General features: G+C 42.8%; 1 protein-coding gene across 2 annotated transcripts in view; it reads right to left on the bottom strand.

Annotated features, from left to right (window-relative positions):
- Positions 1-21,477, bottom strand: part of acoxl (acyl-CoA oxidase-like) — a 418,282-nt gene that overhangs the window by 177,526 nt on the left and 219,279 nt on the right. For both annotated transcript variants that reach the window (XM_078542642.1, XM_078542643.1), the window contains one exon: positions 20,213-20,366. In XM_078542642.1, coding sequence (XP_078398768.1) covers positions 20,213-20,366 — 154 coding nt within the window. The remainder of the gene's footprint in view (positions 1-20,212; positions 20,367-21,477) is intronic.

Genomic DNA, 21,477 nt, shown 5'->3' with positions numbered 1-21,477 from the left:
GTTGGACATCAATCACCTCAGTTCCAGGACATCACTGCAGGAGTTCCTCAGGGTAGTGTCCAAGGCTCAACCATCTTCAGCTGCTTCATCAATGGCCTTCCTTCCATCATAACGTCAGAAGTGGGGATAGAATCATAGAAAAGCACAGGAAGAGGCCATTCAGCCCATTGTGTCTGCGCCGGCCATTAAAAGAGAAAAAAATAAGCTAGCCACTCACTTTTAATCCCACTTTCCAGCACCTGGTCCATAGCCTTGCAGGTTACAGCACTTCAGCTGCATGTTCAAGTACCTTTTCAATGAGTTGAGCATTTCAGCCTCAACCTTAGGCAGTGAATTCCAGACACCCTCTGGGTGAAAACGTTTTTCCTCATGCCCCCTCTAATCCTTCAACCAATCACCTTAAATCTATGCCCCTGGTAACTGACCCCTCAGCTGGGAGAAACAGGTCTTCCCTGTCTACCCTATCTAGGCCCCTCATAATTTTGTACACCTCAATTCGGTCACCCCTCGGCCTCCTCTGTTCTAAGAAAAGCAACCCTAGACTATCCAATCTTTCTTCATAGCTGCAATTTTCAAGTGCTATAAATCTCCTCTGCACTCTCTCCAGGGTGATTATGTCCTTCCTGTAATGTGGTGACTAGAATTGTACACAAAACTCCAGCTGTGGCCTAACCATCATTTTATACTGTTCCAGCATTACATCCTGCTTTTGTATTCGAAACCTTGTCCAATAAAGGAAAGCATTCCATATGCTTTCTTTATCATCTTATCTATCTGTCCTGTCACCTTCAGGGACCTGTGGACATGCACTCTAAGGTCTTTCACTTCCTCAACCCATCTCAATATTCCCCCATTTATTGAGTATTCCCTTGATTTGTTTGCCTTCCCCAAATGGATTACCTCACACTTTTCTGGATTGAATTCCATTTGCCACCTTTCCGTCCACTCAACCAAACCATTGATATCATTCCGGAGGCAACACTTATCCTCTTCACTTCGGGGCCAATTTTTGTGTCATCTGCAAATTTCCCAATCATGCTCCCACACTTAATATAAATCATTATATTAATCATTAATATATATGACAAACAGCAAGGGCCCCAACACTGAGCCCTGTGGAACACCACTGGAAACCACTCGCAAAAATATCCATCAACCATTACCCTTTGCTTCCTGTCACTGAGCCAATTTTGGATCCAACTCGCCACCTTCCCCTTTATCCCATGGGATCTCACTTTCCTGACCAGTCTGCCATGTGGGACCTTGACAAATGCCTTACTGAAACCCATGTAGACAACATCCACTGCACTACACTCATCAATCCTCCTTGGTACTTCTTCAAAAAATTCTATTAAGTTAGTAAGACACGATCTTCCCCTAACAAAACCATGCTGACTATCCCTGATCAATCTGGGCCTTTCTAAGTGACAGTTTATAACGTCTCTCAGAATTGATTCTAATAATTTGCCCACCACCAAAGTCAGGCTGACCGGCCTATAATTTTCTAGCTATCCCTGGTGTCATTTTTAAATACTGTGACTACAAGAGCAGATCAGAGGCTGGGAAGCTGGGAATTCTGCAGCGAGTAACTCACCTCCTGACTCTCCAAGGCCAAAGTCAGGAGTGAGATGAAATACTTGCCAGGATGAGTGCAGCTCCAACAACACTCAAAAGGCTCGACACCATCCAGGACAAAGCAGCCGGCTGGATTGGTACCCTATCCTCCACCTTAAACATTAATTCCCTCCACAACCGATGCACAGTGGCAGTAGTGTGTAAGATAAGCAAGGGGCAATGTAGCAATTCACCAAAGCTCCTTCGACAGCTCCTTCCAAACTCGCAAGCTCTACCACTGAGAAGGACATGGGCAGCAGATAGATGGGAACACCACTACCTGGAAGCTCCCCTTCCAAGCCACTCACCATCCTGACTTGGAAATATATCGCCGTCCCTTCACTGTCACTGTGTCAAAATCCTGGAACTCCCTTCCTAACAGCACTGTGGGTGTACCTACACCACATGGACTGCAGCAGCAGTTTCACCACCACTTTCTCAGGGGCAATCAGAGATGGGCAATTGGTGCTGGGTTAGCCAGTGGTGACCACATCCTGCGAAAGAATAAAAAATGTTCCAAGACATCTGCTGTTGACTGACTTGCAGACATCTTGGACTACAAAAATGACTCTTCTCACTTGTGTATCACAGGATCCTTCAAACTCACCTCTGCTGTCAGGTCACTTTAGCTCGGCCCATACACACAGGTGATGTAACGATTTGCAAGAGGGAAGATGTTCATCATTAATCTGCCACTTTTATCAGTACCTAAAATTTCTCATGTCCAAACTAAGGTTTTAACCAAAATAAAGATAGATAAGATAGAAACAAGTCATGGTGACATAGAACAGGGCAAAAACCACAGGACCATCCTAGAGTGCTACCAAGACCTAACACTGCCTGCTAACAGGAAACAGATGGCAGGCATAAATGGGGCTTTTTCTGGTTGGCAAGATGTAATGAGTGGTGTGCCACAGCGCTGGGGCCACAACTTTTTACAATTTATATAAATGATTTAGATGAAGGGACCAAAGGTTGCTAAATTTGCTAATGGCACAAAGAGAGGTAGCACAGTAAGATGTGAAGAGGACACAAGGAGGCTACAAAGGGATGTAAATAGGTTAAGTGAGAGGGCAAAGACCTGGCAAATGGAGTATAATGTGGGAAAGTGTGAAATTGGCCATTTTAACAGGAAAAATAAAAATAAGCATATTATCTAAATGGTGAGAGATTGCAGAGCTCTGAGGTGCAGAGGGATCTGGGTGTCCTAGATTATGAATCACAAAAGGCTAGTATGCAAGTAAAGCAAGTAATTAGGAAAACTAATAGAATGTTATAGTTTATATTGAGTGGAATTGAGTACAAAAGTAGGGAGGTTATGCTTCAGTTATACAGGGCATTGGTGAGACCACATCTGGAGTACTGTGTACAGTATTGGTCTCCTTATTTAAGGATGGATGTAAATGGGTTGGAAGCAGTTCAGAGAAAGTTTAATAAACTAATACCTGGATTGGGCGGGTTGTCTAATGAGTAAGGTTGAACAGGCTAGGCTTGTACCTGCTGGCATTTAAAGGAGTAAGAGGCAACTTGATGGAAACATATAAGATTCTGAGGGGTTTTGACAAGGTGGATATGGAGAGGATTTTTCCTCAAGTGGGAGAATCTAGAACTAGGGGTTTAAAAATAAGAAGTTGCCCATTTAGGGCAGAGATGAGAAGAATTTTTTTCTCTCAGGGTTGAGTGTCTTTGGAACTGTCCTCCTCAAAAGGCACTGGAAGCAGTCTTTGAATATCTTTAAGGCAGAGGTAGATAGATTCTTGATAATTCTGTGAAAAAGGGGTGAAAGGTTATCGGGGGTAGCTGGGAATGTGGAGTTCAGCCATGATCTCATTGAATGGCTGAGCAGGCTCGAGGGGCTGAGTGGCCTACACCTGTTCCTAATTCCTATATTTGTACGTCTGCAATGCTGGAAAAATACAGAATAACCTCAATGCAGTTAAATCCCACTCCCTTCACCTCCCGACCCCAATATCGACAATTATGTTTGGGATTGTGACTGCTCGCACTCTCCAGCGCTGCCTCCAATAAACTAGGTAATACTCAGAAGAGGCAACTAATCTGCATGAGGCTAGGTATGCCTAGGCTACTGTGGGCACATCTCATACTTTTTGAAGGGGCCATGGGTAGTAAATGTCAAAAAAAAACTTTACCATCAATCTTCAGGGGTCCAGATCACAATCTTCTCCTAGAAAATGCGAGACCAGGAACATGAAAACTCTCAGCATAAGGTGACTCTGCATCAATGGCCTTGTTCAGGGCAGTGAAGTTCTGCTCATCTGCAGCCCCCACCCCCCACCGAACTCCCAACACTATCACTGCGCCCACTCATAGATCAAAGGCCTGATGTACTTGGGTTCCAGCCTATTTCCAAGCTCATCGGTTGTATTTGCAGAAGTGGTGCATTGGAAATACAATGCAATTTCCCTCCTGACTCCAATTGGTACATCCGGAATATTATTTAGCAGTGTACTGTCAAGTTTAAGCATGGTAAGGAATGAAAGTTAAATCCCTGGCAGAGGATATAACAAAAGGTTCATCCCGTTTTAAAGTTCACAGAATAATGGCCAGAAACTTACCTATGTCGGGCGGGCAGGAGCGGGAGCGGAGCCTATTGCTGCCCGCGATCGGCTGCGCACCGCCATTTTACGTGGGCAGGCCAGTTAAGGCCTGCCCAGCTTAATGCATGGTCAGTAGCACTCAGCGCTACCTGTGCAGGTGGGGGTAGGAGGGAGAGTTGGGGCCTGCGCATGCGCGCAAAAGAGCGCAACAATCTTCCTGAGGCATGGAGCTGCCTCAGGGAGATTAAGTTGATATTAAAATAATTAAATAAAGCATTTAAAAAGTGATCTAAACATGTCCCCTCATGTGACAAGTGTCACATGAGATGGGACATGTTTTATATTTCGGGAAATTTTTTTATTTATTTAATAAAACTTTCAGGAAATCTCATCCCGCCCGTGGATGAGGTTTCCTGAAAAACGTGAAGGCCACTTGGGCTCTTCGCCTGCCCGCAAACCTTAAGGTTGGATGGGCAGTGCTGTTAATTGCCTTAATTAGTTTCCTAATGGCCTTAATAGGCCTTTGACAGTTCGGCGGGCGTGCAGCCGCCTCCAGCACGCGCCTGCCGAACAAAAGGTCCAAATGACGTGGGGACGCATGCCCGACGTCATCTCGTGTCATTTTGAGCATCGGCGTGTCAGGCCTGCCCCCGCACGCTGACAGCAATATTCTGGCCAATGAGAAGATTTATTATACAGTACCTGGTCTCCAAATCGCCAGTAAAAATCTCAGAAGATCATATAATAAAAATTGAATTGAACTTCTGCAGTCATTATAAATTAGTGGCTCTGATATTATCCCCTACTTGGCATGTGCACCTGTATTGTTATAAAACAGTGAATCCTCTGACTCACTGAGCATTACGTAGCAGTAGATTGGTCATTATTTAGAGAGACCTTACTTGTATTTAATTCCCTCTTGAAACAAAATTGTTACTTTTATAAAGCACAAAAAACTATTGAGATAAGTAGTCACAACAACAGCAGCAGCACACATGATTGTACATTGCAACATTGTTTTTGTTACTTTGTTTCTGGAGAAGCATAGAAGCAACATCAGGGAAACAATGTTGCAGTATGGCATCTCCTGATGTCCCAGACAACCACTGTGTATCTTTTTCACTGCATATCTAATTTCTACTCTTGGCTAAAAGGAAATCTGGCACAAGACTCACTGCGTGACTGACTTTGGGTCAAAATGGCAGCTCTCTCCAAGGAAGGAAGAAAGTGGGAGGAGGGCAAAGATAAATTAAAGAGAAATGTAGTAAATAACAGAAAGAGTAGAGTGCAATAGAACAGAAAGAGAAGCATGTGGATCTTAAAGTTGAGCTGACATCACATAACAAACAAAAGAACAAAGAAAAGAACAGCACAGGAACAGGCCCTTCAGCCCTCCAAGCCTGTGCCGATCAAATTGCCTGTCAAACTAAAACATTTTGCACTTCTGGGGTCTGTATCCCTCTATTCCCATTCTATTCATGTATTTGTCAAGCTGCCTCTTAAACACCACTATCGTATCTGCTTCCACCACCTCCTCTGGCAGCAAATTCCAGACACTCACTACCCTCTGCGTAAAAAACTTGCCCTGCACATCTCCTCTAAAGTTTTCTCCTCTCACATTAAATCTACGTCCCCTAGTAATTGACTTTTCCAACCATGGGAAAAATCTTCTGACATGGACTCTGTCCATGCCACTCATAATTTTGTAAACTTCTATCAAGTCGCCCCTCAATCTCCATCGCTCTAGTGAGAACAATCCGAGTTTCTCCAACCTCCCCTCATAGCTAATAACCTCCAGTCCAGGCAGCATCCTGGTAAACCTCCTCTGCACCCTCTCCAATGCCTCCATATCCTTCTGGTAATGTGGCGACCAGAATTGCACGCAATATTCCAAGTGTGGCCTAACCAAGGTTCTATACAGCTGCAGCATGACTTCCCAGCTTTTATACTCAATACCCATGCCGATGAAGGCAAGCATGCCATATGCCTTCCTGACTACCTTATCCACCTGCGTTGCCACTTTCAGTGACCTGTGGACCTGTACACCCAGATCCCTCTGCCCATTGATGCACTTAAGGGTTCTGCCATTTACTGTATAATTCCTACCTGTATTAGACCTTCCAAAATGCACTACCTCACATTTGTCCGGATTAAACTCCATCTGCCATTTCTCCGCCCAAGTCTACAGCCGATCTATATCCCGTTGTATCCTTTGACAATCCTCTTCACTATCTGCAACTCCTCCAACCTTAGTGTCGTCTGCAAACTTACTAATTAGCCCAGTTACATTTTCCTCCAAATCATTTATGTATACTACAAACAGCAAAGGACCCAGCACTGATCCCTGCGGAACACCACCAGTCACAGCTCTCCATTCAGAAAAGCACCATTCAGAAATAACTTCAATTCAGCTGTTTAATCCAGAATCCGATTTTGAAATGCAGATCTTTATGAGAGTAAGATATGCGCAATACCTTTTGTGTAAATGGCAGGAGCTCTGAGATCTATTGCTAAATAAGCTAAGTACAGTCAAATCTCTGTTCTTTTGCGATGGCAATGCCTGCTACAACTGGCCTCAGCACCTACAAAAATGTAACAGAAGGAAAAAAATATAAAATTGTCAAAGAGTAATAGAAAACACAATAAGAGTAAAAGAGAGAAATACAGAGAAGTTAAAGAGGAAAATTGAAACACAGAGAGTAACAGAGAGGAAAAATGCAGCAAGAAAAGGTTGGAGACTAACATAAACACAAGAATAATAGGGGGAAACAAAGGCTGAACATTAACAGGGGTACAGAACTGATCAGAGAGAACCTGACAAGCCTGTTTTAAATTTTTGAACACGTGAATAAAGTAGCAGATAGGAGAATGTTTTATAGATGTTATTTATATTGATTTCCAGAAGGATTTGATAAAGTCCCTCATAAAAGCATATTAGCTAATGTTGAAGCCTATGGAAATGAAGGCAATTAGTAATCTGATTAGGAAACTGGCTAAGGAGCAGGAGAGAAACTGTAGGGAGAATAGGCAGGTACTCTAATTGGCAGGTATCTCACAAGGATCAACTATATTGCTTATTTAATAGCAACTTAGACAATGGTATATCCAAATTTTCCAATGACACAAAGACAGACTTTAAGCAACGTAGACTGAAGCATGAAATTACAGAGGGACATTAATAGTCTAATAAGGCCATTCACTTGGATCTAAACGGTGAAAAGCGAGACATCGTTTTTTTTTATTCATTCATGAGATGTGGGCATTGCTGGATAGGCCAGCACTTATTGCACTTGTTCAGAGGTATTTAAGAGTCAACCACATTGCTATGGGTCTGGAGACACATGTTAGCCAGACCAGTTAAGGATGGCAGAATTAGTGAACCAGATGGGTTTTCATGGCAATTGGCAATGGTTTCATTGCCATCATCAGACTTGGTTAATTCCAGATTTTTATTGAGTTCAAATTTCACTGTCTGCTGTGGTGGGATTCAAACCCAAGTTCCCAGAGCATTACTCTGAGTCTCTGGAATACTAATCCAGTGACAATACCACTATGCCATCACCTCCCTTTAGTAGAGGTTAAAAGAGGCTTGGGGGCTCCAGATACATAGATCATTCAATTGTATTAACAGATACAGAAAATAATCAAAAAGGCTAGTGGAATGCTGGCCTTTATATCTAGAGGACTAGAATATAAGTGGGTAGAGTTATGCTTCAGCTATACAAAGCCCTGTTTAGACTACCCTACACCTGGAGTACTGTGGGCAGTTCTGAGCACCACATCTTAGGAAGTACATATTAGTCTTGGAGGGAGTATTGCACAGATTTACCACAGTGGCATTTGGAATTCAAGGGTTAAATTACTAGAGATGTGATCTAAGGTTATATAATCTGGAAATTGGAAAGGTTAAGGGGTGATTTGATCGGAGGTTTCAAGATAGAATGGGGAACAGATAATGTTGCCAGAAACTATTTCAGCTGGTTGTGGAATCCAGGCCTGGGGCATTGTCTACAAATTAGGGGCAGATCTTTCAAGAATGAAATTAGGAGACATTTCCATAAGACCATAAGACATAGGAGCAGAAATTAGGCCATTCGGCCCACTGAGTCTGCTCCGCCATTCAATCATGGCTGATAAGTTTCTCAACCCCATTCTCCCACCTTCTCCCCGTAACCTTTGATCCTCTTACCAATCAAGAAACTATCTATCTCGGTCTTATATACACTCAATGACCTGGCCTCCACAGCCTTCTGTGGCAATTGATTCCATAGATTCACCACTCTCTGGCTAAAGAAGTTTCTCTTCATCTCTGTTCTAAAAGGTCTTCCCTTTACTCTGAGGCTGTGCCCTCGGGTCCTACTCTCTCCTACTAAAGGAAACATCTTCCCCACGTCCACTCTATCCAGGCCTTTCAGTATTCTGTAAGTTTCAATCAGATCCCCCCTCATCCTTCTAAACTCCATCTAGTATAGACCCAGAGTCCTCAAATGTTCCTCATATATTAAGCCTTTCATTCCTGGGATCGTTCTCGTGAACCTCCTCTGGACCCTCTCCAGGGCCACAACATCCTTCCTGAGATACGGGGCCCAAAATTGATCACAATATTCTAAATGTGGTCTGACCAGAGCCTTATAAAGCCTCAGCAGCACATCCCTGCTTTTATATTCTAGTCCTCTCAAAATAAATGCCAACATTGCATTTGCCTTCCTAACTACCGACTCAACCTGCAAGTTAACCTTAAGAGAATCCTGGACTAGGACTCCCAAGTCCCTTTGCACTCCAGATTTCTGAATTCTCTCCCCATTTAGAAAATAGTCTATGCCTCTATTCTTCCTACCAAGGTGCTACACCTCACGCTTCCCCACGTTGTATTCCATCTGCCACTTCTTTGCCCATTCTCCTAACCTGTCCAAATCCTTTTGCAGCCACACCGCCTCCTCAATACTACCTGTCCCTCCACCTATCTTTGTATCATCTGCAAACTTAGCCAGAATGCCCTCAGTTCCTTCATCTAGATCATTAATGTATAAAGTGAAAAGTTGTGGTCCCAACACTGACCCCTGCAGACTCCACTAGTCACCGGCCGCCATCCTGACAAGGACCCCCTTATCCCCACTCTCTGCCTCCTGCCAGACAGCCAATCTTCTATCCATGCTAGTACCTTACCTCTAACACCATGGGCTCTTATCTTACTGAGCAGCCTCCTGTGCAGCACCTTGTCAAGGGCCTTCTAGAAGTCCAAGTAGATAACATCCATTGGCTCTCCTTTGTCTAACCTACTCGTTACCTCCTCAAAGAATCCTAACAGATTTGTCAGGCATGACCTCCCCTTGATGAAACCATGCTGACTTTGCCCTATTTTACCATGCACTTCCAAGTATTCTGAAATCTCATCCTTAATAATGGACTCTAAAATCTTACCAACGACCGAGGTCAGGCTAATCGGCCTGTAATTTCCTGTCTTTTGCCTCACTCCCTTCTTAAACAGGGGGTTACATTAGCGATTTTCCAGTCCTCTGGGACCCTCCCTGACTCCAGTGATTCCTGAAAGATCATCACTAACACCTCCACTATCTCTTCAGCTATCTCCTTCAGAACTCTGGGGTGTAATCCATCTGGTCCAGGTGATTTATCCACCTTCAGACCTTTCAGTTTTCCTAGCACCTTCTCCTGGGTAATGGCCACCATACTCACCTCTGCCCCCCGACTCTCTTGAACTTTGGGGATGTTACTCGTGTCTTCCACTGTGAAGACTGATGCAAAGTACCTATTCAGTTCCTCCGCCATTTCTTCGTTCCCCACTACTACTTCTCCAGCGTCATTTTCCAATTGTCCAATGTCCACTTTTGCCTCTCTATTACCCTTTATATATCCAAAAAAACTCTTGCAATCTTCGTTTATATTACTGGCTAGTTAATCTTCTCCCTCCTTATTTCTTTTTTAGTTGTCCTCTGTTGGTCTTTGTAGGCTTCCCAATCCCCTGGTTTCCCACTGCTCTTTGCCGCATTGTATGCTTTCTCTTTAGCTTTTATGCTGTCCCTGACTTCCCTTGTCAGCCATGGTTGCCTCGTCCTCCCTTTAGTATGCTTCTTCTTCCTAGGGATGAATTTTTGCTGTGTCTCCCAAATTACTCCCAGAAACTCCTGCCATTGCTGTTCCACTGTCTTTCCTGCTAGGCTCATCTCCCAGTCAATTCTGGCCAGCTCCTCCCTCATGCCTCTGTAGTTGCCTTTATTCAACTGTAATACTGTTACATCTGATTCCAGCTTTTTCCTCTCAAATTGCAGAGTAAATTCTATTATATTATGGTCACTTCCTCCTAAGGGTTTCTTCACCTTAAGCTCCCTTATCAAATCTGCCTCATTACACATCACTAAATCTGGAATTGCTTGTTCCCTAGTGGGCTCCACCACAAGCTGCTCCAAAAAGCCATCTCGTAGACATTCCACAAATTCCTTTTCTTGGGATCCACTACCAACCTGATTTTCCCAGTCTACCTGCATATTGAAATCCCCCATGATCACTGTAACCTTGACTTTCTTACACGCCTTTTCTATCTCCTGGTGTATCTTGTGCCCCACATCCTGACTACTGTTCGGAGGCCTGTACATAACTCCCATTATGGTTTTTTCACCTTTGCAGTTCCTCAACTCTACCCACACAGATTCTACATCATCTGACCCTACGTCATTTCTTGCTATCGATTTAATTTCATTTCTTACTAACAAAGCAACCCCACCCCCTCTGCCAACCTGCCTATCTTTTCGATAGGATGTATATCCTTGGATATTTAGCTCCCAGTCCTGATCCCCTTGCAGTCATGTCTCCATGATGCCCACCACATCATGCCTGCCAATTTCAATCTGCGCAACAAGCTCATTTACCTTATTTCGTATACTATGTGCATTCAGATACAACACCTTCAGTCCTGTATTTCCCGTCCCCTTTCTCATTGTAATCCCTTTATCTAATGTGCTTGAAGTTAGATTCCTAGCCCTTTCCAAACACTCTGTCCTATTTTGTGTTCTGGGGACTTTAATAGCCTCTCCTGGGCTCCCCTTTCTTTTCAGTTTTTTCATAATTTTCCATGAAGTTGAATCCACCCCCCCACATGCTAACCTGCTGCTTTGTTTCCCATTAGTCATACTTCTTGGAGTTTTACCCTCCCCTCCTCCACACAAAGTGTGGTAGAAAATTGGAACTCACTTATTGGAACTGGTTATATTTTTGGTTAACAAATATCTAAGGAATATGGGGAAAGGGCAAGAATGTGGATCAGCTATGATCTCATTGAACAGTGGAACAGGCTTGAGGGGTTAAATGGCCTACTCCCATTCCTATTTAACAAACAAAAACCTTGAAAGAATGGGAATCAGCCGATTGCAGGGAATGGGGACATAGCTGAAGAGAGAGAAAGGGAGACTTTTTGGGTTAGATTCTAAAAACCCTAAAAACAAGGATTGACTTGGTAAACTTGGTGATTGAAGATGTTGTTGTCTGAATATAGTTAGGAACCCCTGCTCTATACCCGATAAATGATGGCTTTATTATCTACAAAGTATGAAGAATTTAAATGAAGGCTAAATGAATGCCAGTCTTTCTTTCACAAAATAGGCAAGACAGCGCAAAATTCCTAAGGTTGTGGCAAATACTCACAAGATCTTTTAATGTGCTTATTGTTGACTACTATTAGTTTATATAACTCATTTACATTTCTCATTTGATCCTATAAAATTATTTTGAAATGTTCAAAGATAAGCAATATTTCACAAATATTCATTGGTAAACAAACTGCATTTCAAAAATGTAAAACCACGTGGCTCAATGTTTTTCGGTCTGGGGTCTCCACTCAGTTACATTGTTTTTCTCAGCAGAAATTTGAGTGAAAATTATATTCAAGGTAACTCATATTTGAATGATCTTTTGAGCTTGTTTAAAAGAAGTGCACGCTAGAAGCAGGCCCCGCCCACAAAGCTGGCCGCACCCTGACTGAATTAATCACCACTGGGGGTTTCCGATATTGGCGCTAGTTTACGGTCCTTCAAAAAAAGCACTAAAAATTAAACAAGTTCCTTTGGGAGTATTTCAAATGCTTTTGAATCAAATGGTTCTGTATATTTTTGAAACATCATTTTCAGCAATTTAAAGCTGGGTTCCTCACAGGTGATTGATTGGCCTTGTGGTTAAAATTGCTTATCTTTTGTGATAAACCCTTCTTCAGATGTATTAATCAAACTCCAACAAGTTACCACTCTTCAATATATACATATATGAATACATTTTAAAGCATTTACATTTTACATGTTAAAACCCTGCTGGTTGAGCTTGTTTATTGCAGATTTTGGTTTCAGCAATATACAATTGAGTTTGAGTGAGAGCTCAGTTTGAAGTCCTCACTTTCCTCTTCATGCTTGAATATTTTATTTATGTCAACATTGAAAATCACTGAGTAAAGGGTTGTAATCTGGAGTAGAACTCCTTGTTGGCCTTCACATTCTATCCTTCAGAGATGTGTGATTATCCAAAACACTGCTGCCCATGCCTTAACTCACATCAAGTCAACTTCACTCTATCACCCTGGTGCTCACTGATCTACATTGGATCTGGTCAAGCAACATCTTGATGTTAAAATTCTCTTCCTTGTTTTCAAATCCCTTCATGGCTTTTCCCCTCCCTATCTCTATAATTCCCTCCAGTCCCACAACCCTCTGAGATATCTGTGTTAATCTAACTCTAGCCTCTTGAGCATCCTTGATTTTATTCTCTCCACCAATAGCGGTCATGCTGCCAGGCCCTAAGCTCTGGAGTTACTTCCCCAAACCTTGCCGCCTTTCTTTCTTCCTTTAAGGCTCTCCTTAAACCCAACCTCCTTGAACAAGCTGTTGATCATCTGCCCAAGTATGTCCTTATGAGGTTTGGAGTCATAATTTGCTTTTATTAATAATGCCTCTATGAAGCACCATAGGACAGATTATAAGGGTAACATACATAGAAATCATACATGGAAAATAGGAGCAGGAGTAGGCCATTCGGCCCTTTGAACCTGCTCCGCCATTCATTATGATTATGGCTGATCATCCAACTCAATAGCCTACTCCTGCTTTCTCCCCATATCCTTTCATCTCTTTCGCCCCAAAAGCTATATCTAACTCCTTGAAAACATACAATGTTTTGGCCTCAACTATCTTCTGTGGCAGCGCATTCCACAGGCTCACCACGCTCTGGGTGAAGAAATTTCTCCTCATCTCAGTCCTAAATGGTCTACCCCATATCCTCTGACTGTGACCCCTGGTTCTGGACTCCCCCACCATCGGGAACATCCTTCCTGCATCTACCCTGTCTAGTCCTGTTAAAATTTTATAGGTTTCTATGAGATCCCCCCATATTCTTCTGAACTCCAACGAATATAATCGTAACCGACTCAATCTCACCTTATATGTCAGTCCCGCCATCCCAGGAATCAGTCTGGTAAACCTTTGCTGCACTCTCTCTACAGCAAGAACATCCTTTCTCAGATAAGGAGACTGAAACTGCACACAATATTCCAGGTGTGGTCTCACCAAGGCCCTATATAATTGCAGCAAGACATCCCTGCTTCTGTACTCGAATCCTCTCGCCATGAAGGCCAACATACCATGTGCCTTCTTTACCACCTGCTGCACCTGTATGCTTATCTTCAGCGACTGGTGTACGAGGACACCCAGGTCCCATTGCACATTCCCCTCTCTCAATTTATAACCATTCAGATAATAATCTGCCTTCCTGTTTCTGCAACCAAAGTTGATAACCTCACATTTATCCACATTATACTGCATCTGCCCACTCACTCAGCTTGTCCAAATCACATTGAAGCATCTCTGCATCCTCCTCACAGCTCACCCTCCCACCCAGCTTTGTGTCAGCTGCAAATTTGGAGATACTACATTTAGTTCCCTCTTCTAAATCATTAATATATATTGTGAATAGCTGGGGTCCCAGCATCGATCCCTGCGGTACCCCACTAGTCACTGCCTGCCATTTGGAAAAAGATCAATTTATTCCGAATCTTTGTTTCCTGTCTGCCAACCAGTTTTCTATCCATCTCAATACACTATCCCCAATCACATGCACTTTAATTTTACACACCAATCTCCTATGTGGGACTTTGTTGAAAGCCTTCTGAAAGTCCAAATAAACCACATCCACTGGCTCCCACTCATCAACTCTACTAGTTACATTCTCGAAAAATTCCAGTAGATTTGTCAAGCATGATTTCCCTTTCGTAAATCCATGCTGACTCTGTCCAATTCTGCCACTGTTTTCCAAGTGCTGAGCTACTAAATCTTTTATAATGAATTTTCCCCACTACCAATGTCAAGCTGATTGGTCTATAATTCTGTTTTCTCTCTACCTTCCTTTTTAAATAGTGGGGTTACATTAGCTACCCTCCAATCTGTAGGAACTGTTCCAGAATCTATAGAATCTCGGAAGATGACCACCAATGCATCCACTATTTCTAGGGCCACTTCCTTAAGTACTCTGGGATGTAGGTTATCAGGCCCTGGGGATTTATCAGCCTTCAATCCCATCAATTTCTCCAACACTATTTCCCTACTAATACTGATTTCTTTCAGTTCCGCCCTCTCACCAAACCCTGTGTTCCCCAACATTTCTGGTATGTTATTAATGTCCTCCTTTGTGAAGACAGAACCAAAGTATGTATCTAGTTGGTCAGCCATTTCTTTGTTCCCCATTATAAATTCCCCTGTTTCTGACTGTAAGGGACCTACATTTGTCTGCACCAATCTTTTTCTCTTCACATACCTATAGAAACTTTTACAGTCAGTTTTTATGTTCCCCGCAAGCTTACTCTCATATTCTATTTTCCCCTTCTTACTAGATCCCTTGGTCTTCCTTTGCTGGTTTCTAAAGTGCTCCCAATCTTCAGGTCTGTTGTTTTTTCTAGCCAATTTTGTATGCCTCTTCCTTGGATCTAATACTATCTCTAATTTCCCTTGTAAGCCATGGTTTGGCCACCTTTCCTGTTTTACTTTTGCGCCAGACAAAAGTGCTATATAAATACAGGTTGTTGTTATAATGGAAAAAATGCTATCTAACAACATAAACATTTCCTTTGCAATCAGTTTGTTGCTGAACCAATCAAAGCATTCAAAAAGCCTTGATATTGAAGAGTGGTAACTTGGTGGAGTTTGATTTAATACACCTGAAGAAGGGTTTATCACAAAAGATAATTTTAACCACAATGCCAATCAATCACCTGTGAGCTCTCATTTTTTTCCTCAGAAACCGAAATTTCTAATGTGGAAAACAAGGGTTTAAATAAAAGAATTAAAAAAAAACATATTTCACAAGAACATGTCAAATTTATTCAATGACACATCTTTTCTGTCCTTTAATACCTTCACTAAAGTTGTTAACTAAAGTTGTCAACCTGTCTCAAAGGCATTAGCCACAACTGGATATTTTTTTTTTTACCTCAGCTTTATAAGCTAATTGCTGCTCTTCAGGGAAATTTATATTTATTTATTTAAAGACTGTGTAACTTACTAACAGTGCATTCCTGGCAAACACTGAGAGCGGCCATCAGGAAAATGCAGACCACACCCATGATTTTCTGTCCATTCATTTTAACAATCAGAAAATTTATATGCAAGTGTTTTAAAGTAGGAACATAAAGACTAAAAATGATTAACGATGAGGAAAGAAGGGATTTGCAGCTGTGGCTGTGAAAGGTCCTGGGGATGTACTGTAGCAGGACCCTGATGGGTAGGAATAAGTAGGGAGAAAGGGACTCCTCCCCATAAAGATATTGGGCCCTTCCCTCCCAATACTATACGACCCCAGCAACTCCAAAACAGCCAAACCCCGATGCCTTCAACTGACTTAGAACCTGCCCCCTCCTCCCCATTCTTATATCCTGTGGCCCTTGTTAATAATCCTGAACCCTTAGGCCACAATTCCAGTCCTTCTTGATTTTGGAACTTTCCAAATGCTTCAAGATGCTGAGAATCCCCTCCTTAATGCTGCCAGACCCTGGGAGCTGCCAGACCCTGGGAGCTGTCATCCAGTGATCACAGGTCCCAGAGCCACTGCGTTGTTCTTAAAATCTCCCCTTTCCAGTATTCCCAGAACCTTAGGACTACTGACCGCCCCCGCCATTGTTCAAGACTCCTTCAAAATACTGCTCCATTCTGGTTCCCAATCACACTATCGTCAGTTTTCCAGCGGTGTTAAATCCCAGCACTATGCTCCACGCTGTTATGTTTGCGTCACTGGTAATATAACTTGCATTGCACCGAAGTACTTATAAAATCCTCTATTCACTCCTAGCAATGCCACAGGAAGCAGTTCAGAGAAGGTTTACCAGACTAATACTTGGAATGGGTGGGTTTGTCTTATGAGGAAAGGTTGGACAGACCAGACTTGCGTCTGCCGGAGCTTAGAAGAGTAAGAGGCAACTGGATTGAAACATATAAGATCCTGAGGGGTCTTGACAGGGTGGATATGCAGAGGATGTTTCCTCTCGTGGGAGAATCTAGAACTAGGGGTCACTGTTTAAAAATAAGGCGCCGCCCATTTAAAACAGAGATGAGGCAAAATTTTTTCACTCAGAAGGTCGTGAGTCTTTGGAACTCTCTTCTTGAAAAGGTGATGGAAGCAGAGTCTTTGAATGTTTTTGAGGCAGAGGTGGTGAGATTCTTGGTAAGCAAGGGGGTGATAGGTTATCGGGGGGTGTAGGTGGGATGCAGATTTCGGGTTACTATCAGAACAGTCATGATCTCATTAAATGGTGGAGCAGGCTCGAGGGGCTGAATGACCTACTCCTGCTCCTTGTTCATATGTTTGTTATTGATGGTGGCGGGGGATTGGAGCAGTCCAACATCATAAAAGTAATCCAGGTCATATAACGCTACATTTCTGTTAGAATACCAGCATTGGTTAGATTATTTCCATCTGTCAGAGACTTTTTGTCTGTTGCTATACCTGCTACACTAGAATTCTCTTCCTAAACCGCTTTCGTTCACTACCTCTCTTGATGGGTTCGAATAAAGACGATCCACTGATACAATTATTTCATGCTTCCAGGATATGAACATTACCATCTGCCCATTACAGCTATCTGTTTCTTGAATGGTCCAAGTCACCTGGCCTCAGTCACTCTTCATGATAGCCTGTTCTCTTTAGCCGTGCCTGTAGTTTCCCTTCTCCCAATGTCAAGCATCTCTCTGCTCAATGTCCACGTTTTTCAATGAAGCACTCAGAGACATGGGGTTGAATTTTCCTGTCCCGATGCCAGGCTGAAGCCCCGCCAGGCAGGATTTTAAAATGGCATGCGGGATCCAGGTCCAGGACATCCGTCCCCATTTCCGGTGCCGACAATTTTCATCGGCTTAGGAAGAGGGCAGGTCAGGAGCTCACACGCGGTCTCAATGTTGCTGGTAACATTACCAAAATGGACTTTTCAGAACTTCCACAATTTTGGTGAAGGCATGTGGATTTTGGTAGGCAATGTAAATCACTCCAGCAGAGAGGTGTCATGAACCATGGGTGACCCATAGTTTGGAGGCGGGAACCATATGAAAGGGCAGTACAAAAGATGTTGTCTACTTCACACGTCATTATAAATTGCAATAGCATAAGTTGATCTGTTCTCATTGCAGTGTGTGATGATAATGTTTTGATTTGAAAAGGTAGGAGACTGTTAAATAATGTGGTTGTCAGGTTGTTATTTCTGAAAACTGCAAAGTTGTCAAGGGAAAGAACAGCATTGTGAAAGTGGAAAAGTCTTCAGATGCATTAGAATAGATTATCCACTGGATAAAATGCTATTCTGCATTGTACAATTTTGAAAGGCTAGCCCAGTTTGAAATCCAGATCTAATTTTGTGGAATATCCCCAATGCTTTCATTTCCTCCTCAAAATTCAACTCACCCTGAAATTAGCTGTTAAAACTTTGACAGATCTCTGAGCTTTTACTAAATCTTTGAAGTTCAGTCAGAATTTGGTTTGACAGCTTTGACAGACATCTGAGCTTTTAGCTATCTTTACAGGGGAATATCAATTTGAATACTGAGCTGCCTTTCCAACCACTAATTGATTCTGCTCAGCAAGGTTTGTTTACACAGCTGCATTGGGGAACAGGAGCTTGTTTATTCTGGCAGATTTGTGTGTTTCTAAAGAGGATAATTTTTAAAGTGAATTTCAAATAATATTTGTTTACTTTGACACATGAGCTTTTCAAAGGCTTAGAAATAGTATTTTAAGACTCAAGTTCTGTTTATAGTAGATACTGGGTGAGTGGATTGGGGGGGTGGTTTGAGGGGGGAACGGAGGGTTGGGGAGTAAGGGGGTTGAGGGTGAGTATGGGAAGTCAGGGGGTTTGAAGGGGTAAGGAGGTTGTGGACCTAAGGGGCTTAAGGTGGTGAAGGGAGGGGTAGGTGGGAGGGTTTGGGGGTGACGGTCAGGGGAGCCTCATACTGATTTCCAGAACTGGGCCCAGGTCTCGGCGGAAGTGGGCCTTCTAATCTGGCTGCCTCGACATCAGGCCCACCTCCGTCTCTGCCTTGGGCCTTCTGTAAGAGACAGCAGGTCTGACTCCAGGCCGTCCCAGCGTTCACTGGATGAAAATCCCACTGGCTAGCATTCCCAGGGCAGGAGGCAGGATTGTGACGTCGGGAAATTTCTTGACTTCCGACTCCCACCACAAACACGAAAATCCTGCCCATGCTCTTTTATGTGAGGTGAGCTGCAGGAAAGTAAATTGCTGAGTTATTGTTGAATGGCCGGGATTTAATTTCCACTTTTTGATGTCTAGCTACATCAAAACTATACTGTTACCCAGTGATTGGACATGAGCCCCGTTCATCTACCAGCTTCCTGCTCCTACCCCAAATGTTCCTCAGGTAAAAGCAAAATACAGTGGATGCTGGAAATCTGAAACAAAAACAGAAAATGCTGGAAAAGCTCAGCGGGTCTAGCGGCATCTGTAGGGAGAGAAACAGAGCTAACGTTTCGAGTCCATAAGACCTGCTGCGCTTTTCCAGCATTTTCTGTTTTTTGTTCCAAACGTTCCTCAGACAGGCTGAGGGGCCTGCCTATGTGTCATGGTTTTGGTTCCAAAAATAAATAAAGAGGTGTGATAGAAAGAAAACTGCTGGGACCAAAGGCCAAGAGTGAAGGCATCCATGGATACACAATTTTAAAAAAAAAAGAGGATTTTTTTTTCTTTTTCGTTCCTCCCAGGTTTACTTCGAGTTTTCGATTATCTTTCGATTTGACACTTTACAGCCTTCCGGACTCAATACTGAGTTCAAAAGTTTCAGACCATAACCTCTGCTCCATTCTGTTTCCTTTCCTTTATTTCGTTGTTTTAAAACTTTCAGTCAGCAGCACCATCTGCTACAGGCACGCCTTTTATTTCTTTGTTTATTTTCTTGCCCCATCGACATCCCCTTTGGTCCTGGAAGACTAACTCTTCTGTCATTCAATCTCTCCTGACTTTTACCCTACCTTCCTTTTATGTCCTTATCCCTCCCACCCCTTGCTCAAAACCTATTACATCTCTATTCTTCCCAGTTCTGACGAAAAGTCACAGACCTGAAACGTTAACTCTGTTTCTCTCCACACCGGCTGCATTTTCTGTTTTTATTGCAGATTTCCAGCATCCGCAGTATTCTGCTTTTCGAGCAATGTGATAATATTTCGTTAGTTGAGAGTGAAATGTTCCCGGGTGACTGGGGAAAAACTCCTCTGCTCTTCTTTGAACCAGTGCCATGGAATCTTTCGCATCTCCATGAGAGGGCAAATAGAGACCCAGTTTAACATCTCAGATGTTAAAGACAGCACCTCGGACAATGCAGCACTCACTCAGTACTGCATTGAAGTGTTGAAGGTTTTGTGCTCAAGTCTCTGGACTACAGATATCATATAATTAATACATGGTCCAGTGTTGAAACGTACATTTCTCAGTAGGGGTTTCACGAGCTGACCCATGTCCTTTTAGCAAACCTTGAAAGGAATAATTTCCATGATTTACTCACCATACCGCCAGTGCACTCTCTACAATCTTGCAAACAGGCTAGATTTTCCCAGGTGCTGTAAGCTTTCAGCCCTGCTACTAATGCCTGTAAAGAGCGATTGTTGGCCAGATTCCTGCCTCGATACATATCTTCATCCAGTATCTCTCCTGCATACCTGTCAAGTTGAAAAAAAATCACACAAGACCAACTTTGAGACATCCACAAATGAGTGGCATAACTCAATAATACAATACGATTGATTGTAATCTCTGATAAAGGCACGTTTCTTGAGACTCCTTCACAAATAAAAGAAAACAGCTTTATAACCAGCTCCAGCGTCCTTAGGGTCAGAAAAGTGGAAAGCATAAACAACCAAGTTTATTGCTTCTGCTTGTATTCAGTCACCTGTGTTGCAAAATCTACTTTGAAGAGACCTAACGAAGGCAGAGGACTCAGTCTCTTCACACAAGTGGTGGGACTCTGCAAGTTACTGCTGTCAAGAAGGACAAGGAGGAGGAGTAAAAAGAGAAAATTGGAGAGACAGAGTTGTTTTTACTGAAAACACTCTAATACCAAATAAGATTATATTGTTATTATTGCTAAGTCTCTGTTCACCTTACTGTTAAAAATAGTATTTTTGGTAGGTCAGTTTTACTATTCATTGGAACATAGGAAAGAGGAGCAGGAGTAGGCCATTCAGCCCTCAAGCCTGTTCCACCATTCAATTAAGCCATGGATGATCCTCGACCTCAATGCCATTTTTCTGCACTACCCCATATCCCTTGATATCTTTAATAACTAGAAATCTATCGATCTCTCTCCTGAACATGCTCAATGACTGAGTCCCCACAGCTCGAGTATTACTGGGAAAAGACATTTTGTCAAAGCTTTTTGTCTCACACAAATCAGGACAATCACAAGAATACCAATGTCAGGGGAAGCAACAACTTGTGAAAAGAGAGTGCTGATTGGTTGGCAAGTGGACTCTGATTGGAAGAGGCGTTACCTTGGACAATGCACCAGTTAATGGTGACTGACAGTTAACTGCCAAGCATTGTTTGAAATTTAAACTAGGCAGCTTAACTCTGATTGGTCAAGGCATTGCCCTGAGGAATGAACCAGTGAACGGCTATCACTTATTTTGTTTAGCTGGAACAGGCGCAATATGTATACATGTTCTTTCTTTCTACAAAGAACAGGGCCCTGTGTATTAATCTATGTAGCTTCCAGTACACACTGTGAGTCCGACTGACAATCTTAAATTGGTTGTCAGCGTAACTTTTAGC

Source organism: Cetorhinus maximus, chromosome 5, assembly GCF_964194155.1.
Source record: "Cetorhinus maximus chromosome 5, sCetMax3.hap1.1, whole genome shotgun sequence".
Taxonomy (NCBI): Eukaryota; Metazoa; Chordata; class Chondrichthyes; order Lamniformes; family Cetorhinidae; genus Cetorhinus; species Cetorhinus maximus.
This window is presented reverse-complemented; position numbering and strand designations above follow the sequence as displayed.